Source organism: Siniperca chuatsi, linkage group LG19, assembly GCF_020085105.1.
Source record: "Siniperca chuatsi isolate FFG_IHB_CAS linkage group LG19, ASM2008510v1, whole genome shotgun sequence".
NCBI lineage: Eukaryota > Metazoa > Chordata > Actinopteri > Centrarchiformes > Sinipercidae > Siniperca > Siniperca chuatsi.
In genome coordinates, this window is record NC_058060.1 from 13,314,828 (window position 1) to 13,327,294 (window position 12,467).

The 12,467-nt window shown below is 40.0% G+C and overlaps 1 protein-coding gene across 2 annotated transcripts in view; it reads right to left on the minus strand.

Annotated features, from left to right (window-relative positions):
• The window catches only part of pola1 (polymerase (DNA directed), alpha 1), a 57,471-nt gene that overhangs the window by 12,553 nt on the left and 32,451 nt on the right, over positions 1–12,467 (minus strand). For both annotated transcript variants that reach the window (XM_044177014.1, XM_044177013.1), the window contains exon 35: positions 4,990–5,106. In XM_044177014.1, the coding sequence (XP_044032949.1) occupies positions 4,990–5,106 (117 nt within the window). The remainder of the gene's footprint in view (positions 1–4,989; positions 5,107–12,467) is intronic.

Here is a 12,467-nt window from a genome sequence, read left to right on the forward strand (position 1 = left end):
ACACACACACACACGCACGCCTACCTCGTCATTCAGCTCGGTGCTTTGTTCCTGCACTGACACCATTTCAATTTGCTCCACAAATCTGCAGCATTTTCAGCCCGACTGCCTAAGGAGCAAACCAGCTGTGAAATTGCCTCTCTCCCGGGAGCGTTGGACCCCCCAGCCCCCACCTCGTACCCCTTGCTCCTTTGCCTCCCTCTTCCCCAAATGACTCCCCCCCAACACACATATACACATCCCGCCACATGTACACACACACAAACACAGTTAAGCCAAAAAGAAGATGGAAATGTGTGTGCGTGTGACAGAAGAAAGAGAGAATAGAGACGGGATGTATAGAATAAAGAAAAAGTAAGAAATAAGAAAGAGAGGCTAAATCATACAAATTGATCCAAAACACTCTAAAATGGCTCACACAATAAAACGAGCACTCAAGACTTCCTCAGAGTCTTAAAAACACCTGTCTCTATCTTTTAGGGGACACACACAAAGACACACACATCCGACCTCCAAAGAACTTTTGCGCACTATACTGTCGTTCAAGTACACCAGTGAAGCAGTTAATGAAAAGATAGTCAGTCAGACAAAGTGTCTCTCTGTGCATGTGAGGAAAGACAAAAAACACACAGTGGAGTTTATAGTGGATGGAAAGTGTGCAAGCACAAACAAGGCCTCAGCGTCACACACTTTTTCTCCATACTCTTCTCCAGCTTAGCTGCAAACACGCGTTGTAAACACCGAAGCTACAATATCCAAGCCCTCGCATAACTGCAGCTGCAGAAAGAGAGAGGGAGTGAGAAAGGGAGGGAGATGGAGAGAAACAAACATACATTTTCCCTCAGCTGTGAGGTCACAAGGCTTCAAAACTCTTGAGCTTTTTAGATGCGATGAGCGTTATTGCCGGTTGTGGTAGTCACGCCGATCAGCTTCACAAGACACCATAATGAGTCAATATATGTAAATCTTTACTAGGCAAACACGGCGGGAAACAAAGGCATTTAACTGGTGCTCTCGCCCGCAAGCCTCCAACGATTCAGCACCGGTAATTTCTCCCCATTGAAAGGCATAATTGCCTGCTATTTGAAGATATTCATGCTCAATTTTTGAAATTAATTTCAATTGGAGGGAAATGTAGAAATGTCAGCTCCAGTGAAAGGGATTTGATTTCAATTATCCTCGCTCAAAGGACTGTGATTTCCAAATACACTTAAGCAAAATTATGACAAGAATTTTTGTTCGGCAAAATTCAGTGTTTAAAGAGCGATTAGGCGATAATGGGGCAGCTTTGAGCCGGCAGTGAATGCAGCCGTCTCCCTCTGAAAGGCACTCAATTATCTCTGATTGCTCCCGCTATAATGTATCAAATAGAGATACCTGCTATTGCCGTAATTTGTGTGAAAATTAACATGCTGCAATTTCCACTAGAGGGAAAAAGGGAGCTCTAATGGGCGCCTGAGCGTACATCAATAAAATGAGGGGAGAAAAAGAGAGAGGCAGAAAGGGAGGGTGAGAGGAGAAGAGAAAGAGCAAGCCAGCAGAAGAGAGAATGAGTATAAGAGCTAAGGAGGGAGGGGAGAGAAAGAAAATGAAAAGAAAGAAGCAGGGAAGAAAGCATTGAATAAAAGGGGGAAAGAAAAGGAAAGTCAGGACAGAGATTCGAGACACTGTGAGAAAAAATAGCCCATTTGAGTTAAGCGCTCTGGAGGGAGGGAGAGGAGAGAGGGAGAGATGAAGAGTGAGGGAGAGAGGAAGAGAAAGAAATTTAATTTACTGAAAATATTACAAATTGCACCTGTGCATAACTCCCCCAAATTACCAACCAATCAAGGCAGAGTGCCTATTACTCTCCCATTACATGGAGATCAGATCACGCTCTGAATCTGTGTCCAGAGAGGGAGGGAGTAAAAGGAAGAGGCAGAGTGAGAGAGATGGGTGGATGGAGGGAGGAGAGGAGAGGCAGCACCCACAGCGATGGTAAATGTTCCATGATGCACGAGAGAAAAGGGAGCACAGAGTCACAAACAAGATGCTCCTTTACAAAAGCTCTGGCACAAAAAAGTGTTTTTAGTATACAGCATACACAAAGAAGAAACCCTGATTGTCTTTCTGGCTGGTGCTGATATTAGCTTGATAATCTATGATGATACTGGCAGATAAAAAGCATAAAGGGAATGTAGCCAGAGAATCTGGCTAGATGCAGAAAGCACAGAAAGCTTCCAACAAACAAAAAACTTTACTAAAAAAAAAAAAAAAAAGAAAAAAAGACCTCTCCGCAGGGACTGGTAGATGCCTCATCATCTTCTCTAGTTGTTTGAGCACAGTCTACCACCAGCTCAAACAGCCATGAATGGCCTCTTGAGTACTTTGCATAATTGGCAGCAATTTAATATGTAAACTGCTGGGCTATTAATCTCCATGCACTGGCTTGATTCAGATAACAGTGTTACCTAATACTGAAAAGTCAGTGTTAGCCTGATATGAATCATGTTATACCAATTCTTCTCTGAGAGAGGTCAGATATAAGGGTCAGCAACATTTAGTAGGGTTTAAATGTCTTGCTTAAGGGCACTTCGGCAGGGCAGATGCTTTGCAGTATTGCTAAGTAGCAGCTATTTCTGATCACAAGGTATTTAAAGAGCCTACATTGTACAATGTGATACATATTAAAGACTAGTTCAGTGTTCATTTCACAACATTTTTATGTGGAAATAAATTCAAAAATCCTATTTCGATGTTACACTTGATACAGAATTCAAACTACAATTGTTAATACATAATTCATTAAATATTCAGAGGTATTTAATTTTTACTGGTTCTTTCCAACCATGTTCTATCTTCTATCGCATATCATTTACCCACTGCTTTTGTGAAAGAAAAAAAGAAAAGAATATTTTTCTGTTAAACATTTTTTGGGGGAGGGTCTAAAGATAGAAATAATCAGGAGACCACAGAAGAAGAGCTTTTTGAATTCTTGCCCAGGCTGCCGACATGATTGATTTCAAAGCTTTTTCTATACTTAAATATCAGACAAGCTGAATTTATGACACCTTCACTGGATAAACACAATGCTTTCTATTTTTGCAAACTGATTGTTATGCCTTGCTTTTTAACTGTAACAGCCAATGGTATTTACATTGCGTGCCACCTGTTTGTTAATTCCCTGTAACAGTCAGTAGGTTGTAGCATGGTGCTAACAAGACCGAACCAGCATATTACCGAGGACAGAGATCGACCAGGTGGAGGCCCCATGACTGCCATCACAGTCCTGCTAAAACAAAGGGAATCTATTACATCAGGTCAGTCTAATGTAATCAAAAGGTTTATAAAAGGATAAAGAATTTGAATGAATTGGCTAAAATGAATTAATAACATTTTAATGCCTCTATCAATTAGATAGGCATGTGAGAGGCTCCATATGAGTTAGCCAAGTAGACAAAGTAAATATGATCTTAAATGTAGTTTCACTAAAGCTCCTAATAGTTTAGCCTGCTCCTCTCCTTTGGGAAGCCCTTTAACCTTAAAGGGTGCTGCAGTGTACATATCAACCCTTCTGATAGTGGGTGACTGTTCTTAATTTGGTACAACTCGTGTGTCTGTCTCCGCAGCAAAGTAAAAGACTTTAACAAGCATCCATTTGTTAAAGCAGGATGGCGTTTGGAAAAAACTGAAACTACACTAAAAAAAGTTCTATTATCTTTCTCATGTGCTTAATTTTCATATTTTAGAGCCACATGAAGGTTTTACTCTTTATAGTGTATAGACAGTGCTGAGCCTAACCACTGTGCTCCTCATTGTTGGTTGTCTCAGTTTTAGATTTTGCCATTGTTTCATTATTTTGTTTTCATATATTTCTTTCAAGCAATTTTTGTTTAATGTGTTTAATTTTATTTGCTTTATTTTATACATTACCTTTATGTAAAGTACCTTGTTAGCTTTGCTGAACAAGTTTGTTATCAATTATCATCATCAGTCTTCCTTAGATGTACATGAAAGGAATATGTTATGAGTGAGCAAAGAGATCAAACAGTGCGGTTGAGGAGCAGGTAAAATGAAGAGAGGCTACAGGTTTTAGGGTAGAGAAAGGGTGCATGAGTGAGCACAGAGAGTTAAATGCTTTATTCAGCCCGCAGTTTAAAGTGTCACGGCCCTCAGGCACAGCAATGGCCGCCTAAGTGGCTACAGTGACAGCAGAAATTGGCCTTCTGGTTTACAACCTGTCGCCACAGAGTCAGACACAGCAAAGCAGCCGGGGGGGGGGGGGAGACAGGTAGGAGCAGAGCATGCAAGATACAAAATTGACAAGAGAGAGTTAAGGCCAGGGTTGAGACAGGACTGGTAAGAATGGGACAGAGAAAGAGGACAAAAAAAAAAAATAGATTGAACCGTCACACTCAAATTGAAAGGGAGAGTGTTTCTTTTAAATCCAGTGGTCAAGCTAACAAAGCGTTCATAAGGTGGCTACCAGAGCTAGACAGACAGATGCTTTTAATGGTTTAACTACCAACCAGCTCTTAGTGCCTTACAAACACATGAAGGCAGGCATGTGAGTGCATAGACACACAAAACACACAGAAGCTGGGCGACAAAGAGGAGATTACTGTATATATATATATATATATATATATATATATATATATATATATATATATATATATATATATATATATATATATATATATATATATTTTAATTAACATATAATGATTAATGTATATATACATACATATAGTGATATGTGATACTAATGAGCAAAGATATACAGCACATATGAGAAGAGAGACTTCAGCTCCATAGCACCATCACCTGGACAAAACATACAGATTTCAACAATGTGCTTTGGTGTGGGCATTCAGCTCAACCTCAGGCCAGAGCGTGTGTTTGTAATTGTTTGTTACCCCTATTCTGGTGTGTATCTCTTTAACCAAATAGGGGAATCCATAGTCATGTGTGTTTAAGTGTGAACTCTGATATTTGTGGTTGTGTTACCTCTGGTCTGAGAGTCGCCTTGGTACAGGCAGGGCAGATGGGCCCGTGGCGGGAGAAGGCAATGGGCAAACGTCTAGTCCTGTTCCGGCAGGCCTGGTCCTCACACACCAACCAGCCCTACAAGAGACACATCAGACACATTATTTCTAACAACCGTCAAACTTTCAAACTTTAGTAGAGCTGCAACAGTGAGTTGATTAATCAATCGACAGAATTAATTGGCAACTATTTTGATCATCGATTAATTGTTTGATATATTTTAAGAAAAAACTGCAAACATTCGCAGGTGGCAGCTTCTCAAATGTGAGGATTTGCTGCTTTTATATCATTGTACCGAATATTTGGGCTCTTTGGATTGCTGCTCCGACAATCCAAAACAGGACATTTTATGGCATTAACTTAGGCTATGGGAAAATGCGATGGACATTTTTCACAAAGATCTGACATTTTAAAGACTAAATGATTAATAAAAAAATTATGAACAGAAATTGTGAATGAAAATAATCTTTAGTTGTATCTCTAAACTTTAGGTCATTCTTCAGTTGTTAATCTGTGACCAGTCTGGTTTCCGCTGGGGTTTTGGATGCTCTGAAGAACTAAACACTGAAAACCACAATATCAAGCAATAAAGTAAAAAAAACAAACAAAAAAAACAAAAAAAAAAAAAAAACAAAAAACAAACAAACACATTTTTAAATACACTCTGCTATATTGACCTATTTGTTTATTCCCATTCTATGGTCAGAGCATTTATCAAACTCCCTGAATTTCCATTACCACGATACTCCTTTGAAATCACTTTAAATTCTAGCTTTTTCATGAGATCCCTGTTGTAAATATCTCAAAATGCACACACATGAATAAGGTGCGTATCCAGACAGATGAACATAGAAGCATGAAGTTTGCATGAGAAAAACAGCCTTTACTACCCTACATGATTACTTATTTATAGAAATGTGTTTGTGTCGCCATTTATTTTGTTGATAAAGGTGTTCTTAAAAATTGACCAAAAAAAAAACAAAACAACTTTGTTGCCTCAAAAAACTTTAAAAATGGTTTCTGGTAATGAAGACATCTTGCTAAAAATTGTTGCTTCCATTTAGCTGCTCTAATTCTGTGAACAGAAATGACAAGAAAAGTTGTCGGAGGAAGGAAAAAAAAAAAAAAAAAACAACCGCAAGAGACAAGCAAAGAAAGAAGGAAAAGAACAGAGGTTTACATCTGACCTCACATCCCACCCTTCTCTCTCTCTCTCTCTCTTTACATTAGAATTTATCTTCAGCTGCTGTGTGTCGGGGTCCTGCTCTGTGGGTACTTGTCAGACAGGCAGAGCAGTGGACAGCCAAAACGGCAGTAGTTAGGACCCCCTGGGGTGAGGCAGTGACCCTGGGCAGGTGCTGTGATCTAACCCTCTCAATCTCTCCATATTCTTCCAGACCCCTCCACCCCCTCTGCTTCTTATGCCCTGTCATTACTAAGGGGGGTTTAAAGGGGAGGGGGTTAATGCCCAACTAATGACAGAGCATAAGACCCACCACCATCAGTGCCTTTGCTTCTTTCCTCCATCTATCTATACTTCCTTCCATTCACTCAAAATAAACCCCCTCAAAACCACTGCACCTGTCTTTCTATCCTCATCCCCCTCACACATACAGGCACGCAGAGTTTCTCTGATCGATTTTTATGTTTGGCTTTGTCTCGTCTCCTGATCAGTTTTGAGCAGCAGCAGCTACAAAAGAAATGGTAAAGATTTTTTTTCTTTACAGCTGACTCTACAGTATATAAACCCTTTTCCATTGTGCAGAAACCTTCAATAACCGTTCATAACAGGAACCAACCAGAACAAACTGAAGCTGGTTAGAAGGACGGGTTACCTGAAACTGTTTCCTTGAACTTGAATCTTTAAAGTGACTCTTAAAAGACAAACGCATACAATCACACAATGATTTACTGAAGTTGCTGAGGTCTACTTGCACTGCACAAAGTGCAAATGAAAAAGATAAAAAATAAAACTATCATTAGGATGTTTGTATAACAAAAATGTATCCCTGTCTTTTGTAGTATGTTATAAAACCAAACTATTTATTGCACAGGTTTTTACCCTCTTCTAGTCAATATTTAGCAAAGGCACCTTTAACAGCATCAATTAAGTCTATGCAGATGGGTTTGTACCACCTTAACACACCTGGTCGCTGAAATCTCCCCCCATTGTTCTTTGCAAAACTGCTCAAACTTTGTCAGTTCACATGGGGACGAGAGTGAACAGTATTTTTCTTATATAGTATAGTTCTGTCACTATGACTTAACTGGACTACAACTTGGCCACCCAAGAACATTAACAGTTTTTTAAGCCATTTGGGGTCATTGCCTTGTTGGAAAATAAGTTGTTGCTTTTCTTTTGTAGATTACGACAGGTACATGGTCTATGGTAAAGGAAACACTTCCAGACCCCATGAATGTGGCTGAAAGAGGACATCATCATTCCTTGTTAATTCTTTTATTCCCTTTATCACTTTTGTCCTAGTCCATATATTTCTGACATGATCAGATGTTGACATTTTCCTCATCTAGATTCCAGACCTGTTTGCATATGGATTTGATGATTTAGGTCATTGTTCTGCACAACCTAACCTGCAATCCAAACTTTTCGATCTCTATTATAACTTTTCCTGCAATCTCGTAACACCTGGAAATTATCAAGATAATTATTTCCATTAATTTAGACCTGTGAAAGCACATTGCAAGACTGACTCACTGCGTACAGTAGGTACACCTGTCACATACATAATTTAAGAACATACTGCACATTATTCTGTAAATGTTTTCTTTCTTTCTTTATTATGCAACTAAACAGGAAATGTAAGACTAGACAGGGAGAGGAGTGCTTCATGCAGCCTACACACACAGCTGCGCACGCACGCACGCACGCACGCACGCACGCACACACGCACACACGCACACACAGCCAATCTCCTCTAAATGAAAACCAAACACACACGTTCACACAAACACACACATATGTCCCAAATCAATTAGAAAGTCCCAGAGTTCACAGCTTTACCCACAAACCCAAGCTCCAGGACTAATTATCTAAACACCTCTGCCGCTCTTGTACAAAGAGCTGAGCATCATGGGAAATGAGACTGCTCCAACGTCTCTGATAAAGACATACGCAGGACAATGGTTGGTGGAGGTGGGAGATAAGGAGTATGAGAGTGTGTTTTTCAATGGGCGGCTGCTTGATCACTGTCTTTTTTTGTGTATTTCTTATGACACCAGCCTTGGTACATACTGCTGTTCCCATGGGACTCACAAGAGGAACGAACACACACACACACACACACACAGCAGTGGGCACAAACATATTAATTGTTTCCCCTTCACATGCATTAAAATGAATTAATAAGACACACATCAAAGACTCAAGACACACACACAACTGAGAAGGCTGAAAATAGGAAAAAGCTACCGACAATGGCCTTGTGCTCTGCTACTGTGACCCATACCCATCCACACACTCACTCAGAAAAATAAAAATAAATTGAGATAAAGTGCAACGGACCCGTGTGAGCCACATAGAAAGGACTAAAAACATTGAGCATACGAGGAATGAGGCAGGGGAAAAAAATTCTAATTGAGGCAGGAGCGAGGGTGGGGGTGGGGGTGTACAGTCGGACGTGAGAGAATAAAGGCCCATAATTGCATAATTATAGCAGTGGATACCTGACACACTGAATGCAGACGTCAAATGAGTTCCACATAATTTAACCAAACAGAGGCAAGACCAGGCCACGACAGGGCCCACCACGAAATATACCCTCTCTCTGCTTCCTCTTCTTTGTCTGTTTGGTTATTTTAACTCTCATCTCTTCCAAAACCTCTCGTTCTTACAGTTTGGGGTTTGATACTTTAACATCCTCTTTATTACTGTATAACTTCTGTTGAAGCTGCAGGGATACATATGGCAAAGAGTCTTTTTAAACTGTTCTGCAGTCTGGGTGCTACTGTCTTTGACCCTTTAACTCCTTACTAGAACGGCTGCTTGGTACTGAAATGGTTAGTTGATAAATCAGTTGGTCAATCAGTCAAACTTAATTGACAACAACTGTGATCATTTATTAATCATTTAAGTCATTTGTGGAGCAAAACATTGACTCAGGAGTGTTGATTAAACAAAATGTGCAATCTAAAGACATCACTTTGGCTATGGGAAATTGCAATTGGCATTTTTCACTATTCATTATAGTGACCAAGCAATTCAGTTGATTGATGATTGATAACCCACAGATTAATTGATTATGAAAATTATCATTAGTTGCAGCCCTAGTCTGAACCTTCTTTGCTCCATATATCTTTTCTGTCTTTGCCTTTAATCTATAGTTAAGGGTCAGGTATTGTTATCTATTAATATGCTGACTATTTTCTCAATTAATTGGTATATAAATTGTCAGAAAATAGTGAAAAGTGCTCCTCGCAATATCCAAGAGCACATGGTGATGTCACTATTTGTCTTTTTTGTCCAACCAACAATCCAAAACCCAAAAATATTCAAGTTACTATAATGTCAGACCAAGAAAGGCTGCAAATTCTTACATTTGATAATGTGGAACCATCACATTTTTGGCATTTTTACTGACTTAAACGACCAATAGTCCAAAGACCAAAAATCTTCACTTTACAATCATAGAAGACTTTAAAAAACGATAATATTATATATATCCACGTTTGAGAAGCAACAACTAGTGAACTTCTGTTGTTTTGCTTGAAAAATTAAATTAACTATCAAAAGAGTTGCAGATTAATGTTCTGTTAATCTGCTAATCTATTAACCAATTTATTGTTTCAGCTCTATTGTTAACACAGTGGAGAAGTCTCTGTTAGATGATTCCTGTACCAGAGGAATCCACCTGCCACACACACACACACACACATCCACACTTACACACACAGACGTACCAGAAAGAGCTCTAACTGTTTTTTGTGCTTCAGCAGTCAACACTTCCAGCTCTAAAGTGAATAGACCTAAAATCGGTCTACTTCAAAAAGACTCTCTCTCTCTCTCTCACACACACACACACACAAACACACACATACACAGAGCTCAAACGGTTCCACTTTGTACCTCCTCCGCTTAATCAAAGCTTCTCTATTCACCAATTTGACCTTTTGTTCAAAACAGGATTATCACCTTCTCTGGTCTTCATTCACCCTTTCTCTCCCTCCCTCCCCCCTTTCTTCTCTTGCCCCTCAGCCCGTTTCCAGGGGCGACCCGCATGACGAGGGTAATTGCAATAATTTGTTAAATGCCATGGCAACGGTGGTTAGTTGGGAGGGGTTAAAAAAAAAAGAGAAAAAGAAGAATTGGGTGGTTCAGGAAACAAGCGAATCTCTCATTTTGTCAAAGACAGCAGGATGAGACAGGGAAAGGATGACAACAGTGTGTGTGTGTGTGTGTGTGTGTGTGTTTCATGTTCTTATATCCCGGTGGGGACTTTAACCTGAAGGCACACTAACCCATGGGAAAAATCGAGGTCCCCGTGGGTAGAGACTGCTTTTTGAGGGTTAAGACCTGGTTTTATGATACAGGTTACAATTAGGTTAAGGTTAGGGTAAGGATTAAGGTTAGGTAGTTAGTTGTGATGGTTAAGGTTAAGGTAAGGGGCTAGGGAAACCATTATGTCAATGACTATCTTCCACGGGGATAGTGAAACAAACAGAGCGGGTGTGAGAGCGCGAGAGAGAGTGAGGAGTGAACAAGTGTTTGCCCATTCTCAGGGTGCTGGTTTATTGATAATGGTAGGGATGGGGATGGGGATTGGGAGGGGGGGCAGGAGGTAATTTCGCTAATGATTAATGTCTCTGTGGTCCTAGCTTAGGACACCAGCACACATACACATATACTGGCGTACACATATACACACACACACACACACACACACACACACACACACACACACACAGACATGTAGAGCTTTCACTCTATCTGGCCAGACAAACAGCTCTATTTGAACTATCCCTCGGCCTGAAAGGAATCCTTAATTACACAATATTACCCCTCTTCATTGCCCCGCTGTGTGTGCTGTGTCCACTGCTGTTCAGCATCCAGTGGTGTGTGAGAGAGTGTGTGTTGCTGTGTGAGGTGTAAGTATTCAGAGGTAGCAGCTGTTTCACACATCGTGACAAAGGGGTTGAGGGGGACTCGCTCCCCACACATTCACCAAACTAATTGATTTCTGTTCAGCACTGTGGGAGAGTAACCCCCCCCCCCCACACACACACACTTTTACAGACAGTGCATTCCACTCTCTCAAGACCAAGGTGTTAGAAGCTACGAGGAGAGAGAGAGCCCTCCACAAAGACAACACAGGCATCTGGTTTATTTTCACTCTCAGGCTGCTCGTCAGGCACAGAGTACAGTGACAACTTGCCCTGTGCTTCACATCCTGTTTCTACTCAGTCTAAAAAGAATCAGTATAATCTCAGTCAGTGGATATCAGTTCGCAAACAATGTACCAACATAAATCACAGTAAGACTGCATTAGCAAGTTTTAAAAGCAACAGATTAGTAAAACAAAGCCTTCAGCAGGTATACTATATAATATTAGATAATAGAGTATATAACAATATAGCAAATATATACAGAGATAATGTGTAGGGTTTCCTACAGTGTTTCATATCAGAGGTGGGCCCTCTTGGCCTGAAAATTCAGCTAACATCATAAGGGATTATAATTTTATGAATAAAAACATTAACCTTCAGGGAAACAGAGCAAATGTCACAAAATGTGACTATTGATAAGGCCCATCTGCTCTCTAAATAGATGACAAGATGAGATGTATCAGGATAAAAGTCACTTACCACCTTGGTTAAACAATTCCCTGTGGGGGAAAAAAAACACAACATCTGATAATGTATTATCAGACAAACTTGTGGTTCTGGTTTACACAACAAGACTACAAGTCTACAGCCACGCTATTAGCTCTGTCTGGCTGTACTTAGGCACAGCGGTGCTTTGGGCTATATGCTAATGTCAGCATGCTCACAAAGACAATGCTAACATGTTGATGTTTAGCAGATAATGCATACCATATTCACCACCTTAGTTCAGTGTGTTAGAATGCTAACATTTGTTAATGCTAGGAATATAATTAGTTTTGTAGGTATTTGGTCATAAACCAAAGTATTGGACAAATTGGATTGATGGTGGCGCTAATAAAGAGTTAAGGGGTCGCCAAAGTTAATGCAATTCATCCTGTGGGGAACATGAATGTGTGTACCAAATTTAATGTATATCCATCCAATAATACCAAAAATGTGAACCTCATGTGATTCTAAAATAAAATGTCTGTACAAAATTTGGTACCAATTCACACAGTATCCGTTGAGATTTGTTATGGGAAAAGTGAAAACTTTTACCTGCTGGTGGCGCTAGAGTCAGGGAATCAACAAAGTCATTAGCAATAATCCTCTGGGAACAA